This window comes from Somniosus microcephalus, unplaced genomic scaffold, assembly GCF_052327205.1.
Source record: "Somniosus microcephalus isolate GS21.2 unplaced genomic scaffold, FLI_Smic_1.0 scaffold4, whole genome shotgun sequence".
Taxonomy (NCBI): Eukaryota; Metazoa; Chordata; class Chondrichthyes; order Squaliformes; family Somniosidae; genus Somniosus; species Somniosus microcephalus.
The window spans coordinates 2,320,299-2,342,130 of record NW_028225191.1 but is presented as its reverse complement, the minus strand read 5'-3'; the positions used below and the strand labels follow the sequence as shown (position 1 = coordinate 2,342,130).

The 21,832-nt window shown below is 47.8% G+C and overlaps 2 protein-coding genes across 2 annotated transcripts in view; both read right to left on the bottom strand.

Annotated features, from left to right (window-relative positions):
• Nucleotides 1-21,832, bottom strand: part of LOC147084048 (uncharacterized) — a 78,545-nt gene that overhangs the window by 19,910 nt on the left and 36,803 nt on the right. The gene's annotated exons all lie outside the window — the stretch shown is intronic.
• Nucleotides 1,603-19,865, bottom strand: LOC147084049 (uncharacterized). The gene is made up of 2 exons (XM_085979926.1): nucleotides 19,776-19,865; nucleotides 1,603-3,045 (listed from the first exon to the last, which is right to left on the bottom strand). Exon 2 carries the CDS (start codon nucleotides 2,936-2,938, stop codon nucleotides 1,979-1,981), a length of 960 nt encoding a protein of 319 aa, XP_085836052.1. The 5' UTR covers nucleotides 2,939-3,045; nucleotides 19,776-19,865; the 3' UTR covers nucleotides 1,603-1,978.

Below are 21,832 nucleotides of genomic sequence, written 5' to 3'. Positions count from 1 at the left end.
CCCCACCTAGACTCGCACCCTCCCAGTGATAAGTGACCTCCCCATTCTTCCTACCAAAATGTAATACCTCACATTTATCTGTTCAGCCTTGATCACTCTGCAAAAACTCTGAATTGTTTAATAATGAAATCAGGGAGTTAAAAAGCTCGGGTGTGGCAGTTTAAAAAGACAGTCCCTGACCAGAGATTGCTGGATGCTGACACTCGGTGCTCACGAGGACAGAATGTCCCATTCCCCAGGCACGGACATCCAGCACCTCGATCACAGCAACAATTCACAAAACACTGGCAATATAACTTGGAGCAGAGACGGTTAAGTGGAGCTGTGATCGAGGTGCTCAAAATTATGAGAGGTTTTGATCGAGCAAACAAGGAGAAGCTGTTGTCACTGGCAGGAGGGTCGGTAACGAGAGGACACAGATTTCAGATCATTGGCAAAAGAATCTAGAGAGGAAATGAGGAGACTTTTTTTACCCAGCGAATTGTGATGATCTGGAATGCACTGCCTGAATGGGAGGTGGTAGCAGATTCAATAGTAACTTTCAAAAGGGAATTGGATATATACTAAAAGCAGAAATTTGCAGGGCTGTGGGGAAAGAGCAGGGTAGTGGGACTAATTGCATCGCTCTTTCAGAGAGCCAGCACCAGCACGATGGGCCGTAAGGCATCCTACTGTGCTCTATGATTCTATATCACTAGTACTGAGAGAACAGGGAATAATCTTTAAGTTCAGCCCAGTTATTGGGGGCTCTTAACATTAACAAGCCCCAGTTGCCTGAATTAACATGGTTCCCTCCTGGATGTGATTAAAGGCATCGGAAACAGTGGAATCGACCCACCGCAGTCACACTGTGGACACACTGGTGTGTCAGCGGGTGGGATACACCAGGGAATCCCTTTCCACACACTGAGGTTGACTCTAATGATCGGGAGTCCCAGGTTTTCGGATACCAGATAATCAAGCTCACAAGAACACAAATTGTCTCTCCAGACTTTATTAAGATCGCTGCATAACACAGATCGGGTGATAATTCCCTCAATCTGGAGAATAGAAGTACAGTGGATTCACGCGCGATCTTCTCGAGTCTGTTCCAACTGACAACGGCTTAAGTGGCCTGTTCTTATACACAAGCTTGGTTACCGCTCAGGAAATGGGATTGTTTGGACCCGTCTGTTGACCGCCTCCTGAACTCCTGCTAATTCAGGGAATTTAGTCCATCTGTGACCAGACTATAACCACAAGCCCGTCTGGTTATCACACCTATACGGTCCGTGAGGTTATTATTAGATTCACACCCAGACGTTGTGCCTTCACTTGTCTGGCACTTCATCGCATAACACGGGTACAGGGGCTCAGTAATGTTTCATTCATCAGAAAAAGACAAAGTACAAAATACTGGTCAGCTTAACAGAATCTCATCATAATTATGTGGCTCTAAATATAAAAGTCACTGATAAATCCAGGAGGGAATTCAGGAGAAACTTCTTTACAGAGAGTGATGAGAATGGGGAACTCGCTACCACAGGGAGTAGTTGAGGCCAATGGCATAGATGTATTTAAGGAGAAGCCAGATAAACATAGGAGGATATGTCGGAGGAAGCTCGCGTGGAGCATAAACCCCGGCATGGACCAGTTGGGCCGAATGGCCTGTTTCTGTGCTGTACATTCAATGTAATAACATGAACAGTCCACCGGTGCGCTCGAGGCCTTCCGCGACCGGTGGGTACCGGAGGGACTGGCGTGCATCATCACCACCGAAAATAGAATCTTAAATTAAATTAAGTTTCCTTTAAACTTTTTTTGTTATGTTACAGGTTTTATTGGTAGTGATGGTTGACTTTTAATAGGCAATTGCCTGTGATAAGGAGAAAAACAAAAATAACCAACAGTCAAATCAAGGGAATCATCAGCACAACAGATTGAAAGATTAAACAATAGTACAAGAATTTATAAAACATTCATCCATTCCACGTTCATGTCACCCCAGCTGTCTACAGGGCCCTGCATTACAGACAGTGTGAACTCGCTGGTGTCTCAGCAGGTCAATGGAGCTTTTAAAGCTCTTCCCACAGTCAGAACATGTAAACGGTCTCTCATCAGTGTGAACAAGCTGGTGTGGCAGCAGGTTGGTGGACTGCAAGAATCCCTTCCCACACACAGAGCAGGTGAATGGCCTCTCCCCAGTGTGAACTTGCTGGTGTCTGATCAGAGCCCCGGAGCTTTTAACACTCTTCCCACAGTCAGAACATGTAAATGGTCTCTCATCAGTGTGAACAAGCTGGTGTCTGGTCAGAGCCCCGGAGCTTTTAAAGCTCTTCCCACAGTCAGAACATGTAAATGGCCTCTCATCAGTGTGAACAAGCTGGTGTTCCTTCAGGTCCCCGGAGCTTTTAAAGCTCTTTTGACACACAGAACATTTAAAGGCTCTCTCATCAGTGTGAACAAGCTGGTGTCTCAGCAAGTTAGATGAATCAGTGAATCCCTTCCCACACACAGAGCAGGGAAATGGCCTCTCCCCAGTGTGAACTCGCTGGTGTCTGGTCAGATCCCTAGAGCTTTTAAAACTCTTCCCACAGTCGGAACATGTAAACGATCTCTCATCGGTGTGAACAAGCTGGTGTTCCTTCAGATTCCTGGAGTATTTGAAGCTCTTCCCGCAGTCAGAACATTTAAATGGTTTCTCATCAGTGTGAACAAGCTGGTGACTCAGCAGGGTAGATGAATCAGTGAATCCCTTCCCACACACAGAGCAGGGAAATGGCCTCTCCCCGGTGTGAACTCGCTGGTGTCTGGTCAGATCCCTCCCACCTTTACCCGGTTTCTCCCCGGTGTGATGGTGCACGTGTCTCGCCAAGGCAGGCAATCGGCTGAAGGCGAGTCCACACACTGAACACGTGAGCGGTTTGTCAGCGCTGCGATCACTGCTCTCTCCTTCCATGTGCAAAGGCCGATGATATTCAGGTCCGGATGAATCGAGCGACTGTCAGATCTTGACGTGATGTTTGATTTGAGCTTCCTGTCTGTAAATGCTCCACTTCTAAAACCCTGTAAAAGGAGTGTAGAAAGGGGTAAGAGGGAGAATGTTGTCTCATGTCCCCTTTTCCAGCCCAGGGGCAGTGAAGCTGATTTTCAGGCCCCAGCTGCTGCACAGGTTGGTTGAAAGGATCAACAGTAATGGCGGCTGCAATCCCCACAAGCCCCCGCGCTCCAGAAAGCGCTCCGGCCGCCGCACTGAGTTGTGGCTGACCCCGCGCATGCACCCCATGGCCCCACCCTCTCCTGCTCCACAGGCGCCCGGCCTGCACCGCGCATGCTCAGCACACCCCCTGGGCCCCTGTCAATCATCCTCCCCCGTGCCTGCGCGCTGGGCCCGAGCTCCAGGCTGCCACACGGGGCTTTCTTTGTAAAGTTGGTGCTGGTTAAGAGCCACGATCAGTGAGGGAAACATAGAAACATAGAAGATAGGAGCAGGAGTAGGCCATTCGGCCCCTCGAGCCTGCTCTGCCATTCAACAAGATCATGGCTGATCATCCACATTCAGTACCCTGTCCCTGCCTTCTCCCCATATCCCTTGATCCCTTTAGCCTTAAGAAATATATCTAACTCCTTCTTGAATATATTTAATGATGATTTGGCCTCAACTGCCTTCTGTGGTAGAGAATTCCACAGGTTCACCACTCTCTGGATGAAGAAATTCCTCCTCATCTCTGTCCTAAATAGCCTACCCTTTATCCTTAGACTGTGACCCCTAGTTCTGGACTCCCCGACCATCAGGAATATCCTTCCTGCATCTAGTCTGTCTAGTCCTGTTAGAATTTTATAAGTTTCAATGAGATCCCCTCTCATTCTTCTAAACTCCAGCGAGTACAAGCCCAATCGACCCAATCTCTCCTCATACGTCATTCCTGCCATCCCAGGTATCAACCATTTGCCTTCTTAACTGCCTGCTGCACCTGCATGCTTACCTTCAGCGACTGGTGCACAAGGACACCCAGGTCTCGTTGCACTTCTCCTTCTCCCAACCTATTGCTGGTCAGATAATAATCTGCCTTCCTGTTTTTGCCACCAAAGTGGATAACCTCGCATTTATCCAAATTATACTGCATCTGCCACGCTTCTGCCCAATCACCCAACCTGTCCAAATCATACTGGAGTTTCTCGGCATCCTCCTCACAGCACACACGCCCACCCAGCTTTGTGTCATCTGCAAACTTGGAGATATTACATCTAGTTCTCTCGTCTAGATCATTTGTATATATTGTGAATAGCTGGGGTCCTAGGACCGATCCCTGCGGTACCCCACTAGTCACTGCCTGCCACTCGGAAAAAGACCCGTTTATTCCAAGTCTTTGCTTCCTGTCTGCCAACCAGTTCTCTATCCAAATCAATACTATAGTGTCCGTGTGTTGATAGAGACACTGAAGACAGGAGTTGGTTCATAGGTGTTTATTAAGCAAAGTCTGGAGGGGTACTAACGGATATAACACAATATACAGGCTTATATAGCCCGAGTGGCCATTACCGGCATTACAGCACATATGGGGCTCTTAAAGGCACATACACCACAATTCCTCCCCTTTTAGCTAACTAATACATCATATTTTAAGTAATTATTAATTACATGTTATAAGAAAAATAATATATACATTGCTGTAGTTAATTAATTATAAGTCAATCTCTCTGGAGGCTTCCTGACTCGGTCCGGATAACGCCTCGGTGGTGTAGTAGGTTCTTTTGGCAAGGCTGATTCGGCTTGAATGCCAGTGTCGGGTTCATTGGGTTCCAGTATCACCGGATCGGAGGTAGATATGGGTATCTCTACTTCATCGTTTGCCGTATAGATTTGCGGTGTAGGTTGTCCCTTTTCGGATGACTCTATGATTTGGTCAGCATGGCGCCTTATTATGCTTTCTCCGATGTCCACGGTATACATCAGTGGTCCTAGTCATGTGCAGATAGTTCCAGGCTGCCATTTCTCGGTACGGCAGTCCCGGGCCAAATCTTGTTGACCTATCTGGAAGGTTCTAGTTGGCCTTTCATTCATGCCTTGAAATTGCCGGTTCACCACATCTCTTCTGATGTTGGGCTTGACCAAATCCAGCCGGCATCTTAGGTTTCTATTGAAGAACATCATGGCGGGAGTTTGGTTGGTAACCATATGTGTTGCATTCCTGTATGCGAACAAGAAGTTATCCACCTTGTGCTGAAGTTTTATGTCTTCATTACCCATGGCCTTTATGGCCTTCTTGAAGGTCTGGACAAACCTTTCAGCCAATCCATTGGTGGCAGGATGGTATGGGGCGGACGTGTAGTGCTTAACCCCATTGTTTTTTTAAGAACTTCCTGAATTCTTCGGACACAAATTGCGGTCCATTATCAGAACAGATCTGTTCCGGCAGCCCATTCCTGGCAAATATGGTCCTTAATACTGTAATGGTTTTTTCCGTGGTGGTGGAGGACATCTTTATTACCTCCAGCCACTTGGAGTGTACATCAACCGTGATTAAGAACATTGAGTCCATAAATGGACCAGCAAAGTCGATGTGCACCCTTTGCCAGGGAGATGAGGGCCACTCCCATGGATGTAGAGGGGCTTGTGGTGGAGCGTTTTGGACCTTCTGGCATCCTAGGCAGCTCTTGGTCATTTCTTCGATGTCTCCATCGATACCTGGCCACCATACAAATGCCCTGGCTAGGTTCTTAATTTTCACTCCACCCAGATGCCCCTCGTGAAGCTCCTTTAGCACTTTATCCTGGAGTTTGGGTGGAATCACCACTCTGGAGCAACACATCAAGGTTCCTCGGCACACTGACAGCTGTTCTCTTCTTTGCGAGAATGCTGGCAACAGTGGTTCGCCATGTGCTGGCCATCCCTTCACTGTTAAATCGTAGACCCGTGAGAGAGTCGGGTCATTTCTCGTTTCTCTTTCAATGGCAGAATTTGTTACTGGTAGACATTCCACTATGGTAGAGTGGAACATCTCAACTGGGTCTAATGTAGGTGCCTCTTCTACCGTTGGCAACGGTAGGCGCGATAAACCGTCAGCATTCCTATGCTGTTTTGATCCTTTGTATTCTATGTTGTATTGGTGTGCCCCTAGTAAAAGGGACCACCTCTGTAGCCTTTGCGCTGTCATAATGGGAACACCCTTTTTAGGGTTGAATATGGAGATGAGGGGTTGATGGTCAGTCAACAAGGTAAATTTTTGTCCGTGTAGGTAATGGTTGAATTTCTTCACTCCCCATACCAGGCTGAGTGCTTCCCTGTCGATTTGGGCATAGTTACGCTCAGCTGAGTTCAATGAGTGTGACGCAAAAGCTATCGGCCGTTCCGAGCCATCAGGGAATTTATGCGATAATACTGCTCCTATGCCATAAGGGGATGCATCGCACGCCAGTCTGATTGGCAGTGATGGGTTGTAATGAGCCAAAACTTCTTTGGATGTGATTAAGTCTTTGCATTTATGGAAGGCACGTTTGCAGTCTTCGTTCCATTTCCAAATTACTCCTGTTTGTAGCAGTTCATTAAGAGGGTGTAGAAGAGTTGATAAATTACTATCATAAATTTTTACCGAACTTATTAATCCCAGGAACGACCTTAATTGTGAAACATTTTCAGGTGCTGGGGCTTTTATGACTGCTTCAATTTTTTCAGGTGACTTATGCAACCCTTCCTCATTTATTATGTGGCCACAATATGATATTTGATTTTGGAAAAATTTGCACTTGGGGCGATTTGCTCGTAGGCCCCATTCTCTCAGCCTAGTGAGCACCTGCTCCAAATTGGCAAGGTGCTCGTTGTCGTTTTCTCCTGTTACAAGGATGTTGTCTAGGTAGCATTGAGTCCCCGGAATCCCTTGCAGGACTTGCTCCATAGCTCTTTGCCAGATAGCTGGAGCTGATGCTACTCCAAAAACCAGTCGATTGTACTGGTACAGGCCTTTGTGTGTGTTTATCGTGAGATACTTTTTAGAGGCCTCCTCAACCTCCATCTGTAGATATGCCTGTGCCAAGTCAATTTTGGTGAAACGTTTCCCTCCGGATAGTGAGGCGAAAATATCTTCTATCCTCGGAAGAGGATACTGTACTGTGTGAAGGACTGGGTTTACAGTCACCTTGAAGTCTCCACAGATGCGAATTTTTCTCTGTTCTTCAGATATATCATTATTCAATGCTTTTTTCATGACTGTAACGATGGGTGTTGCCCACTCGCTCCAATCTATTGTGGATAATACGCCTGCCTTTTCCAAATTCTCCAGCTCTGCCTCGACTGCTGGACGAATTGCGTATGGCACCGGTCTTGCCTTAAAAAATTTGGGAATTGCTGCATCTTCCACTTTTATTGAGGCGGTGATGCCTTTCAAGGTTCCTAGTTTCTCTTGAAACACTTCTTTGGCGTTGGCCAAGATGTCTTTTAATCGTTCAGGTATGATGTCATCATTGTTTTTTTTCTTGCTGGTCACCGTCAGTGCCTGAATGGAGTGCCAGTCTAAACGTATCTTTCTGATCCATTCACGTCCCAACAACGGTGGACCACCATCTTGTCGAATGTATAAATACAGCTTTTGTATTTCTTTGCCGTTGTATACCACAGGCACCTTTATTTTTCCTTTGGGGTATACTTTCTGCCCCGTATATGTTTTTAAGATAATGGATGTGTCTTTTAGAGGTATATGCGAAAATAGCCTCTCGTAATCCCGTCGATTTATTACGGTTAGAGCTGATCCTGTATCTAGCTCCATTTTTACTGGGGACCCTGCTATCGTGAGGGTAACCCAAATGGTTTGGTAATCATCTTTGGCAAGTACATTATGTAATTTGAGACAGCTTAGTCTCTTGTTTTCGGAGTCTCTATCGCTCTTCTGGTCTTCGGAGCTACTGTCAGTCATCATTTGTACCTTCCTGTACTTTCCTTTATTGATTTTTTTTTTTCTGTCTGTGGATTTATTTTGTCCAGATCGGCATACCCGTGCAATGTGTCCAATCTTTCTGCATTGCCTGCATGCTTTGTCCTTGAACCAGCAGTCCCTCTGGTTATGGGTGGATCTGCCGCAGCGATAACATATTTCGAAACCCTGTGTCATTTCATGGGTGCCGAAGTCCTGTGTCTTTTGTTGTATCTCTGCAGCTCCTCTTGCTGCTGCTTCGTATGATACAGCCATACTGAAAGCTTTGTCCAATATTAAATCTTTTTCAGAAAGCAGCCTTTTTTGTGTTCCTTCACTTAAGAGACCGCAAACGAATTTGTCTCAAAGATAATCTGATAGTCCTGCCCCGAATTGGCAGTACTTTGATAGCTTTCTCAATTCGGCTAGGTAATCAGCGTTACTTTCATACTTGTGTTGATTTTTCTTGAAGAATTTGAATCGTTCCGCTATCAGCAGCGTTGTTGGGCTTACGTGCTCCTGCAGGGTATCAACAATTTCTTTAAAATTCTTGTCCTTTGGTTTGGCTGGAGTGATTAAATTTTGTAACAGCCCGTTTGCCTTTGCGCCCATTAGGTTCAGTAGTACTGAAGCTTTTCTTTCATCTTCTATTCCATTTGCAGTGCAATATACCTCTACTCTGTCCACGTATGTGGTCCAATCTTCTATTTCGCCATCAAAAGCATCAATATTGCCAGACTTAGGCATTTCAGAAAAGATATGGCGCTTCCCGCACTTTTCTTTCTTTTCTGCAGCAAAGATATGGTGCTTCCCGTGCTTTCCCGCCGCTGCTGCCGATAACAACGCTGTTTCCCGCGGTTTCCGTTCTTTTTTCTTTTTATTTATTTACAGTTAGAGACTCGTTCCCGCCGGACTTTTTCTCCAGGTCTGAACGCTGACCTGCTTGCCACGCCGGCTGTCTCCCGAGTGCTCCCTCCCAGTCCGTTATTGCTTGCCTCCGATTTCGCCACCTGTCTCAGCTGTGGAGCCAGCCGCTGGAGCCCCAGCCTGACGCCCAGGAAGGATTAGCGCAGTACCTGCCACCAGCTTGGCCAGCTGGTGAAACCACAGCTACTCTCACTTTCTTGAGTCTTCTGGACGCCCGAGGAATCGATGTCCTTGAGGTGCTGCCGAATTGCAGGTAAGTCCGTTTCCACTTCGTCACCACTGTAGTGTCCGTGTGTTGATAGAGACACTGAAGACAGGAGTTGGTTCATAGGTGTTTATTAAGCAAAGTCTGGAGGGGTACTAACGGATATAACACAATATACAGGCTTATATAGCCCGAGTGGCCATTACAGCACATATGGGGCTCTTAAAGGCACATACACTACAAATACCTTGCCCCCAATCCCATGTGCCTTAACTTTACACGCTAATCTCTTATGCGGGACCTTATCGAAGGCCTTCTGAAAGTCCAAATACACCACATCCACTGGTTCTCCCTTATCTATTCTACCAGTTACATCCTCAAAAAATTCCAGTAGATTAGTCAAGCACGATTTACCTTTTGTAAATCCATGTTGACTTTGTCCAATCCTAAGAAATCACACAACACCAGGTTATAGTCCAACAGCTTTATTTGAAATCACAAGCTTTCGGAGCGCTGCTCCTTCTTCAGGTGAAGTGGAGAAATGCATAAAGACACAGCTTATATAGTCAGAGAATCATGTCAGATGTTTACAGGTAACCTTTCCAACTGCCATTTGTCACACCTCGGCAGAGAGATAATCACAGCAGTCAAAGGTGTGAATGGTGTCCAAACAGGTCAGTCAGGGAAACATTACATCGGATCTGCTCAGACGAGGAGGAACGCGATGGACACCTACAGACACTGAAAGACGCCCTTGTAAGAACGGGATATGACGCTCGACTCGTCGATCGACAGTTCCGACGGGCCACAGCGAAAAATCGCATAGACCTCCTCAGAAGACAAACACGGGACACAACCAACAGGGTACCCTTCGTCGTCCAGTACTTCCCTGGAGCGGAGAAACTACGCCATGTTCTTCGCAGCCTTCAACATGTCATCGATGATGACGAACACCTCGCTAAGGCCATCCCCACGCCTCCACTACTCGCTTTCAAACAGCCGCCTAACCTCAAACAGACCATCGTTCGCAGCAAATTACCCAGCTTCCAGGAGAACAGCGACCACGACACCACACAACCCTGCCACAGCAACCTCTGCAAGACATGCCAGATCATCAACACAGATACCATCATCACACGTGAGGACACCACCCACCAGGTACATGGTACATACTCATGTGACTCGTCCAACGTTGTCTACCTCACACGTTGCAGGAAAGGATGCCCCGGAGCATGGTACATCGGCGAGACCATGCAGACACTGCGACAACGGATGAATGGACACCGCGCAACAATCACCAGGCAGGAGTGTTCCCTCCCAGTCGGGGAACACTTCAGCAGTCAAGGACATTCAGCCTCCGATCTTCGGGTAAGCATTCTCCAAGGTGGCCTTCGAGACACACGACAACGCAAAATCGTCGAGCAGAAACTGATAGCCAAGTTCCGCACCCATGAGGACGGCCTTAACCGAGATCTTGGGTTCATGTCACGCTACATGTAACCCCACCTGATGCAGGGTCATCCAGACTCGAGTCGACATTGGCTTGTTCTCTCTACACAGATGCGGCAGGACCTGCTGTGATTTCCAGCCAAAAAAAATGTTTTTTGTCTGTTTTTTTGTTTTTCATACAGACCCCAGCATCTGCAATATTTGACCCCTTGTGACCCCACCTCATTGTTCTTTGATGTAATGTTTCCCTGACTGACCTGTTTGGACACCATTCACACCTTTGACTGCTGTGATTATCTCTCTGCCGAGGTGTGATAAATGGCAGTTGGAAAGGTTACCTGTAAACATCTGACATGATTCTCTGACTATATAAGCTGTGTCTTTATGCATTTCTCCACTTCACCTGAAGAAGGAGCAGCGCTCCGAAAGCTTGTGATTTCAAATAAAGCTGTTGGACTATAACCTGGTGTTGTGTGATTTCTTACATTTGTCCACCCCAGTCCAACTCCAGCATCTCCACACCTTGTCCAATCCTGTCACTGTTTTCCAAGTGCTCTGCTATTACATCTTTTATAATAGACTCTAGCATTTTCCCCACTACCGATGTCAGGCTTACCGGTCTGTAATTCCCTGTTTTCTCTCTACCACCTTTTCTGAACAGTGGGGTAACATTAGCTACCCTCCAATCCATGGGTACTGTTCCAGATTCCATCGAATGTTGGAAGATGATCAGCAATGCATCTACTATTTCTAGGGCCACTTCATTAAGTACCCTAGGATGTAGATTATCAGGCCCTGGGGATTTATTGGCCTTCAATCCCGTCAATTTCCCTAACACCATTTCCCTACAAATACTGATTTCTTTCAGTTCCTCCCTCTCATTAGCAGTAACATAGAAGATAGGAGCAGGAGTAGGCCATTCAGCCCCTCAAGTCTGCTCCACCATTCAATGAGATCATCGCTGATCATCCAAACTCAGTACCCTGTCCCTGCTTTCTCCCCATATCCCTTGATCCCTTTAGCCTTAAGAAATATATCTAACTCCTTCTTGATGCGCTGTCCCCAGGTGAGAGTAGCTCAGTCAGCACAGAGCTGGGGCTGGAATCTGGGAGAGGGGCCGCAGGCAGCGGGCCTGGCAAAGGGACAATCACTGATTGAATAATAAACAGGGGTAAGGACACACTAACCTCACATCATATATATCTATAGCTTAAGTAGACAGATTTTAAGCCAAACGATGGGACCGATGGCTGCAATTCCCGTGCCATGCGGGAATTCCGGGACGTTTCACGTGTCCTGGTGAACCGCGTGTGCAGGAAGCGCCTCCCGTGGCTGGAACTCAAGCTTAGGGTCTCTGAGCTTGGGGAGCGGCTGGAGTCACTGCCGGGCAGACGGGAGGCTGAGAGGTTCCTGGAGCACACGTTCCAGGAGGGGGTCACCCCGCAGCCACAGAGTTCGTGGGAATTGTAACTGGGTGGCCGCCCAGCAGGGTTTGAGGAGGCAAGGCAGTGCAGGAATCCCCCGGGAGTGCGGCGCTCTCAAACCGGTTTTCAGTGCTGAATCCCGGTGAGGGTGACGACACCTCGGGGGGAGAGTGCAGTCTAGAGCGCATCCACTGCACTGTGGGGCAAGGCCAATTTCAGTGGGATGAGAATGGATCTGGCCCGGGTAAATTGGAATCAAAGATTGGCAGGAAAAACTGTAGAGGAACAATGGGCTGCCTTTAAAGAGGAAATAATTCGGGTAAAGTCGAGGTACATTCCCACGAAGGGGAAATGTATGGCAACTAAAGTCAGAGCTCCCTGGATGACGAAAGAGATAGAGAGTAAGATGAAGCAGAAAATGACCGTGTATGACAGATGTCAGGTCGAGAATACATCGGAGAATCAGGCTAAATATAGAAAGTTCAGAGGAGAAGTGAAAAAGAAAATACGAGGGGCAAAGAGAGGGTATGAGAATAGAATGGCAGCTAACATAAAAGGTAATCCAAAAGTCTTCTATAGGCATATAAATAGTAAACGGGTAGTAAGAGGAGGGGTGGGGCCGATTAGGGACCAAAAAGGAGACCTACGCACGGAGGCAGAGGGTAAGGCTGAGGTACTAAATCAGTACTTTGCATCTGTCTTCACCAAGGAAGAAGATGCTGCCATAGACATAGTGAAGGAGGAGGTAGAGGAGATACTGGATGGGATAAAATTGATAAAGACAAGGTACTAGAAAGGCTGGCTGTACTTAAAGTAAATAAGTCAGCAGGACCGGATGGGAAGCATCCTAGTACGCTGAGGGAAGTGAAGGAAGAAATTGCGGAGGTACTGGCCATAACCTTCCAAATCCTCATTAGAAACTGGGGTGGTGCCAGAGGACTGGAGAATTGCAAATGTCACACCCTTGTTCAAAAAAGGGTGTAAGGACAAACCCAGCAACCACGGGCCAGTCAGTTTGACCTCGGCAGTGGGGAAGCTTTTACAAACAAAAATCAGGGACAAAATTAACAGTGTGGATTAATTAAGGAAAGCCAGCACGGATTTGTTAAAGGCAAATCGTGTTTAACCAACTTGATGGAGTTTTTTGATGAGGTAACAGAGAGGGTTGATGAGGGCAATGCGGTTGATGTGGTGTGCATGGATTTCCAAAAGGCGTTCGACAAAGTGACACATAATAGGCTTACCAGCAAAGTTGAAGCCCATGGAGTAAAAGGGACAGTGGCTGCACGGATAGGGAATTGGCTAAGTGACAGGAAACAGTGAGTAGTGGTGAATGGTTGTTTTTCAGACTGGAGGAAGGTACACAGTGGTGTTCCCCAGGGGTCGGTTCTAGGGCCACTGCTTTTCTTGATCTATATTAAAGACTTGGATGTGGGTGTACAAGGCACAATTTCAAAATTTGCAGATGACACAGAACTTGGAAGTATTGTGAACAGTGAGGAAGATAGTGATAGACTTCAAGTGGACATAGACAGGCTGGTGGAATGGGCGGACACGTGGCAGATTAAATTTAATGCAGAAAAATGTGAAGTGATACATTTTGGTAGAAAGAATGAGGAGAGGAAATATAAACTAAAGGGTACAATCCTAAAGTGGGTGCACGAACAGAGAGAGCTGGGGGTATATGTGCACAAATCATTGAAGGTAGCAGGTCAGGTTGAGAAAGCAGTTAAAAAAGCTGATGGAAACCTGGGCTTCATGAATAGAGGTATAGAGTACAAAAGTGTGGAAATTATGATGAACCTTTATAAAACACTAGTTCGGCCTCAACTGGAGTATTGTGTCCAATCCTGGGCACCGCACTTTAGGAAGGATGTGAAGGCCTTAGAGAGGGTGCAGAAAAGATTTACGAGAATGATTCCAGGGATGAGGGACTTCAGTTACATTGATAGACTGGAGAAGCTGGGGTTGTTCTCCTTGGAGCAGAGAAGATTGAGAGGAGATTTGATAGAGGTGTTCAAAATCAAGAGGGGACTGGACAGAGTAGACAGAGAGAAACTCTTCCAATTGGCAGAGGGGTCGAGAACCAGAGGACACAGATTTAAGGTGATTGACAAAAGAACCAAAGGCGACATGAGGGAAAACTTTTTTACACAGCGAGTGGTTAGGATCTGGAATGCACTGCCTGAAAGGGTGGTGGAGGCAGATTCAATCACCGCTTTCAAAAGGGAATTGGAGAAGTACCTGAAAGAGAAATATTGCAGGACTTCAGATTCCTGGGGCAGGAGGGACCAGTTCTGGGGCAGGAGGGACCTGTCCAAGGTGGACGGGTTGCACCTCAACAGAGCTGGGACCAATGTCCTCATGGGGCGGTTAACTAGTGCTGTGGGGGAGGGTTTAAATTAATTTGACAGGGGGATGGGCACCAGGATGAAACATTAGAGAGGAGAAACAAGGTGAAGAGAGGACTGGGAGAGACAAGTAGCACTAGAGGGACAGAATTGCTGGTCATCTTCCAAAATTCGATAGACTCTGGAACAGTTCCCATGGATTGGAGGGTAGCTAATGTTACCCCACTATTCAAAAAAGGTGGTAGAGAGAAAACGGGCAATTATACCTGGGTCCATTGCTTCCATCGCATACCCATCGGTAGTGGGGAAAATGCTAGAGTCCATTATAAAAGATGTAATAGCAGAACACTTGGAAAACAGTGACAGGATCGGACAAAGTCAACATGGATTTACAAAAGGTAAATCGTGCTTGATTAATCTACTGGAATTTTTTGAGGATGTAACTGGTAGAATAGATAAGGGAGAACCAGTGGATGTGGTGTATTTGGACTTTCAGAAGGCTTTCAATAAGGTCCCGCATAAGAGATTAAAGTGTAAAGTTAAGGCACATGGGATTGGGGGCAAGGTACTGACTTGGATAAAGAACTGGTTGGCAGACAGGAAGCAAAGAGTTAGAAACATAGAAGATAGGAGCAGGAGTAGGCCATTCGGCCCCTTGAGCCTGCTCCGCCATTCAATGAGATCATGGCTGATCATCCAAATTCAGTACCCTGTCCCTGCCTTCTCTCCATATCCCTTGATCCCTTTAGCCTTAAGAAATATATCCAACTCCTTCTTGAATATATTTAATGAATTGGCCTCTACTGCCTTCTGTGGTAGAGAATTCCGCAGGTTCACCACTCTCTGGGTGAAGAAATTCTTCATCTCAGTCCTAAATGGCTTACCCCTTATCCTTAGACTGTGACCCCTGGTCCTGGACTCCCTGACCATCGGGAACATCCTTCCTGCATCTCGTCTGTCTAGTCCTGTTAGAATTTTATAAGTTTCAATGCGATCCCCTCTCATTCTTCTAAACTCCTGCGAATATAAGTCCAATCGACGCAATCTCTCCTCATACGTCATTCCTGCCATCCCAGGTATCAGCCTGGTGAATCTTCGCTGCACTCCCTGCATGGCAAGAACATCCTTCCTCAGATAAGGCAAACAAAACTGCACACAATACTCAAGGTGTGGTCTCACCAAGGCCCTGTACAACTGCAGCAAGACATCCTTGTTCCTGTACTCAAACCCTCTCGCTACGAAGGCCAACATACCATTTGCCTTCTTAACCGCCTGCTTCACCTGCATGCTTACCTTCAGCGACTGGTGAACCAGGACCAGTACAAGATAGATTAAGGCGATACTTAGTACAACAAAATCAGGAGGTACAAGCAGTAAATAAAGAAGTAAGGAACCAACAACAGATTAAAGATCCAGAAAGGCAGAATGCTGGACTTAAACCAGACGAGTTGCCCAGAATAGGTCAACAAGTAATGACGCAAGTTATCGGAAGAAAGGGAATGGGGCCCGTTGGATGGGGCCATGTACTGTATTAATGACAAGTGATACGTGTGTTTGTCTACAGGAACCGATGGGTATGCGATGGAAGCAATGGACCCAGGTGAAACCATTTAACACTAAAGACCCCCATTCTACCCTCTCCTCTAGGGGAAAGAGCTCGGAAGACAACCAGACCTCTCTTTAAATTACAGATAAACATGGATCCAGTCGACCCTTTATATCAGAGGGTCCGTCTCGGGGAGAAGAATCTCTCCCGGTTTACCCTTACACCCGAGAACTCATTTTGAATGTGGAAGCAAGTCATCCTCGGTTCCGAGGGACTGCCTAAGAAGAAGATATAATTGGAGTAAGACTTCTTTACTCCTGTACTCAAATCCTCTTGTAATGAAGACCAGCATACCATTTGCCGCCTTAACTGCCTTTCACGACCACCGGACGTCCCAAAGCGCTTTACAGCCAATGAAGTACTTTTAGAGTCATAGAGTCATACAGCACGGATAGAGGCCCTTCGGCCCATCGTGTCCGCGCCGGCCATCAAGCCCTGTCTAATCTAATCCCATATTCCAGCATTTGGTCCGTAGCCTTGTATGCTATGGCATTTCAAGTGCTCATCCAAATGCTTCTTGAATGTTGTGAGGGTTCCAGCCTCCACAACCCTTTCAGGCAGTGAGTTCCAGACTCCAACAACCCTGTGGGTGAAAAAGTTCTTTCTCAAATCCCCTCTAAACCTCCCGCCCTTTACCTTGAATCTATGCCCCCTAGTTATTGACCCTTCTACTAAGGGAAAAAGCTCCTTAGTATCCATCCTATCTGTGCCCCTCATAATTTTGTACACCTCAATCATGTCCCCCCTCAGCCTCCTCTGCTCCAAGGAAAACAAACCCAATCTGCCCAGTCTCTCTTCATAGCTGAAGCGCTCCAGCCCTGGTAACATCCTGGTGAATCTCCTCTGCACCCTCTCCAAAGCTATCACATCCTTCCTGTAGTGTGGCGACCAGAACTGCACACAGTATTCCAGCTGTGGCCTAACCAGTGTTTTATACAGCTCCATCATAACCTCCTTGCTCTTATATTCTATGCCTCGGCTAATGAAGGCAAGTATCCCATATGCCTTTTTTACCACCTTATCCACCTGTTCCGCCGCCTTCAGGGATCTGTGTACTTGCACACCCAGATCCCTCTGACCCTCCATCTTGCCTAGGGTCTTACCATTCATTGTGTATTCCCTTGCCTTGTTAGTCCCCCCAAAGTGCATCACCTCGCACTTTTCCGGGTTAAATTCCATTTGCCACTGTTCCGCCCATCTGACCAACCCATCTATATCGTCCTGCAGACTGAGACTACCCTCCTCGCTATTTACCACCCTACCAATTTTTGTATCATCCGCGAACTTACTGATCATACCTTTTAGATTCATATCCAAGTCATTAATGTAGACCACAAACAGCAAGGGACCCAGCACCGATCCCTGTGGTAACCCACTGGCCACAGGCTTCCAGTCACAAAAACAACCTTCGACCATCACCCTCTGCCTTCTGCCACTAAGCCAGTTTTGTATCCAATGTGCCAAGGCACCCTGGATTCCATGGGCTCTTACCTTCTTGACCAGTCTCCTGTGCGGGACTTTATCGAAGGCCTTACTGAAATCCATGTATACCACATCCACTGCGTTACCCTCAGCCACACACCTAGTCACCCCTCAAAAAATTCAATCAAATTAGTCAGACATGATCTTCCCTTGACAAAGCCATGTTGACTATCCCTGATTAATCCTTGCCTCTCCAAGTGGAGACTAATTTTGTCCCTCAGAATTTTTTCCAATAATTTTCCTACCACTGATGTTAGGCTCACTGGCCTGTAGTTCCCCAGTTTTTCCCTACTCCCCTTCTTGAATAATGGTACTACATTAGCGGTTCTCCAGTCCTCTGGCACATCCCCTGTGGCCAGAGAGGTTCTGAATATATGTGTTAGAGCCCCCACAATCTCTTCCTTTGCCTCACACAGCAGCCTGGGATACATTTCGTCCGGGCCTGGGGATTTATCCATTTTTAGGCCTGCTAAAACCGCCAATACCTCCTCCCTCTCGATGTTAATATGTTCGAGCATATCACAGTCCCCCCGCCCTATTTCTATGTCTACATTGTCCCTCTCCATAGTGAAAACAGATGCAAAAAATTCATTTAGAACCCCTCCTACATCTTCCGGCTCCACACACAGATTGCCACTTTTGTCCCTAATGGGCCCTATTTTTTCCCTAGTTATCCTCTTACCCTTAATATACTTATAAAACATCTTAGGATTTTCCTTTATTTTGCTCGCCAGTGTTATTTCATGGCCCCTCCTTGATCTCCTAATTTCTTTTTTAAGTATCCCCCTGCACTTTTTGTACTCCTCTAGGGCTTCCTCCGTCTTTAGCCTTTTGTATCTGCCAAAAGCCCTCCTTTTTTTTCTAATCCATTTTCGTATATCCCCTGACATCCAAGGTTCCCTGTGGTTTTTGGAACCACCCTTGACCTTTACGGGAACATGTTGCCATTGTATGATCTCAATCTCCCTTCTGAAAGCCTCCCATTGCTCCGATGCGGATTTTCCTACAAGTAGCTGATCCCAGTCTATTCACTGTTGTAATGTGGGAAACGCGGCAGCCAATTTGCGCACAGCAAGCTCCCACAAACAGCAATGTGATAATGACCAGATAATGTTTTTTCATCATGTTGATTGATTGAGGGATAAATATTGGGCTCAAAACACCGGGGATAACTTCTTTGAAATAGCATCATGGGATCTTTTACATCCACCCGAGGGGGCAGACGTGGGCCTCGGTTTAACGTCTCATCTGTAAGACAGCACCTCCGACACTGAAGCGCTCCTTCATTACTGCCCCTCCGACAATGCGGCGCTCCCTCAGTACTGTCCCTCCGACATTGCGGCGCTTCCGCAGTACTGCCCCTCTGACAGTGCAGAGCTCCCTCAATACTGCCCCTCCAACAGCATGGCGCTCCCTCAGTACTGCCCCTCCGACAGCGCGGCACTCCCTCAGTACTGACCCTCCGACAATGCAGCGCTCCCGCAGCACTGCCCCGCCGACAGTGCTGCGCTCCCTCAGTACTGCCCCGCCGACAGTGCGGTGCTCCCTCAGTACTGCCCCTCCGACAATGCAGCGCTCCGTCAGTACTGCCCCTCTGACAGCGCGGAGCTCCCTCAGTACTGCCCCTCTGACAGTGCAGCGCTCCCTCAGCACTGCCCCTCCGACAGTGCAGCACTCCCTCAGTACTGCCCCTCCGACAGTGTGGCGCTCCCTCAGCACCGCACTGGAGTGTCAGCCTCGCTTTATGTGCTCAAGTCCCTGGAGCGGGATTTGAACCCACAACCTTCTGACTCTGCTATCCACTGAGCCACAGCTGACTCCAGTCTTTTACACAGTTTCATCATAACTTCCTTGCTTTTTGCACTCTACGCCTCTCCTAAAGCAGGGGAGTTATGATGAATTGTTAAACAGTGTTTTTTGCAGAGTGACCAAGGCTGTCTGTAGGAAACAATTGTGCATTTGAAAGCAGCTTGTATTGTGAAGCTTGTGCCCCTTTGCCAGGCCCGCTGCCTGCGGCCCCTCTCCCAGATTCCAGCCCCAGCTCTGTGCTGACTGAGCTGCTCTCACCTGGGGACAGCGCGTCACAATCGGCCCCAGCGCACCTGAGCTGGAGAGGAGGCCCCGCCCCCTTGCCGCGCCGCCATTGGTTGGAGGACAAGACCGCCGACAGGCCTCTTCCTGTGATGACGTCACAATCGGGCCCCAGCCTCAGCGCCGGGGAAGAAGGTCCCGCCCCCTAGCCGCGCCGCCATTGGTTGGAGGACCCGGATCCGCCCTCGTGCTATTGGTCAGCGTTCCCGTCAGTCAGAATCACATTGCTCCGGCTCACTCCGCCACCCCGCGCGGTTCAATCGCTCCGTTCGGCGTCCGCGGAGGTCCCGCCCGCCCGACTCTCAGGTTTGGTTTTTCTCGTATTTTACTTTATAATCTCGCTCTCCGCCTCACCTCGATTTAAATCGATTCCCCAACACATTACTTTACCCCGGCCGCTGATTCCGCCACGTCCCCGGCCTTCTGTCTGCTCCCCGGAGATCCCGCGCAGGCCCACTGGCAGCCTCGTGTTGCGCCTGCCCGCGCCGTGATTGGTGCAGGGGAAGGCAAGTGGGCGTGTCCGGCCCCCGGTTCCACGTGGGCGTGTCAAAGGCCGGCTGGAGCGCATGCGCAGCCCGGCTCGCACCGTTGGGAAGCTTTTCAAATATTTTTTTTTGAGAAACAAATTGAAAACACTCATTAATTCCCCCAACCTCCTCCCCTCTAAAGTGCGATTATTATTATTCTTGTTTTTCCTCATTTGTGTGGGGTGTCTTTTTTTACCTTGCGGTGGCGTGCGCCGATCCAACCGACCCCTGGGCGTTGCGTGCTGGCGTCAGCGCGTAATCGGAGGGGGGGTGATTGACGCGACGCGCCCGCCAATCAGGAGCGCGGAAAACTCTGGGAGGACCGGGCGGGCTGACGGTCCTCCAACCAATGGCGGCGCGGGAGGGAGGGGGGCGGGACCTCGGTGGGCTGCAGGCCGCTTTCCTGCTTTCATTGGCTGCAGGAGCTGTTAAAGGGAAGGGGAGGAGGGGGTGGAAAAAAAACACAGCTTGTGAGTGTTTATTCCTTTGCATTACCTTTATTGCAAGGCTGTTCATCAACTGCATTCATTTAAAAATAAGTAAACCTTTTCTCTTTTCGACTTTTATCCAGAACAAAGAGCCCTGGTGCTGTGAACATTTTGGTGGGCAGACACTTTTAAAGGGACAAAGACCAGCATTCTTCCTCCTCTCTCTCTCTCGTGAGTATTTGGGGTGGGGGAGGTGAGTCAAAGGGGACTGCGGCCCCTTTTCAACAAAAAAAATTGCTTGGCCATTTAAAGGGGAATGGGTGCCCCCCAGGTATTTAAAGGGGCAGTGCCTCTTTCTGTATCATGTAAGAGCAGGGAGGTTCTGCTTGAACTGTACAAAACACCAGTTAGGCCACCGGCTAGAGTGCTGCGTGCAGTTCTGCTTGCCCCATTGCAGGAAAGATGTCACTGATCGAGACGGGAGATTTTCGAAGATGTTGCCAGGACTGGAGAATTTCAGCTACAAGCAAAGATTGAATACATAGAAACATAGAAGATAGGAGCAGGATTAGGCCATTCGGCCCCTCGAGCCTGTTCCCCCATTCAATGAGATCATGGCTGATCATCCAAATTCAGTACCCTGTCCCTGCCTTCTCCCCATATCCCTTTAGCCTTAAGAAATATATAAGTACAGGAGTAAAGAAGTCTTACTCCAATTATATAGGGCCTTGGTGAGACCACACCTGGAGTACTGTGTACAATTTTGGTCTCCTTACCTAAGGAAGGATATACTTGCCATAGAGGGAGTGCAATGAAGGTTCACGAGATTGATTCCTGGGATAGCGGGACTGTCGTATGAGAAGAGATTGAGTAAACTAGGCATGTATTCTCTTGAATTCAGAAGAATGAGAGGGGATCTCACTGAAACTTATAAAATTCTAACAGGACTAGACAGACTAGATGCAGGAAGGATGTTCCCGATGGCAGAGGAGTCCAGAACCAGGGGTCATAGAAACATAGAAGATAGGAGCAGGAGTAGGCCATTCGGCCCTTTGAGCCTGCTCCGCCATTCAATGAGATCATGGCTGATCATCCAAATTCAGTACCCTGTCCCTGCTTTCTCCCCATACCGCTTGATCCCTTTAGCCTCAAGAAATATATCCAACTCTTTCTTGAATATATTTAATGAACTGGCCTCCACTGCCCTCTGTTGCAGAGAATTCCACGGGTTCACCACTCTCTGGGTGAAGAGATTCCTCCTCATTTCAGTCCTAAATGGCCTACCCCTTATCGTTAGACTGTGACCCCTGGTTCTGGACTCCCCGGTCATCAGAAACATCCTTCCTGCATCTAGTCTGTCGAGACCTGACAGAATTTTATAGGTTTTGATGAGATCCCCTCTCAATCTTCTAAACTCCAGTGAGTATAAGCCCAATCGACACAATCTCTCCTCATA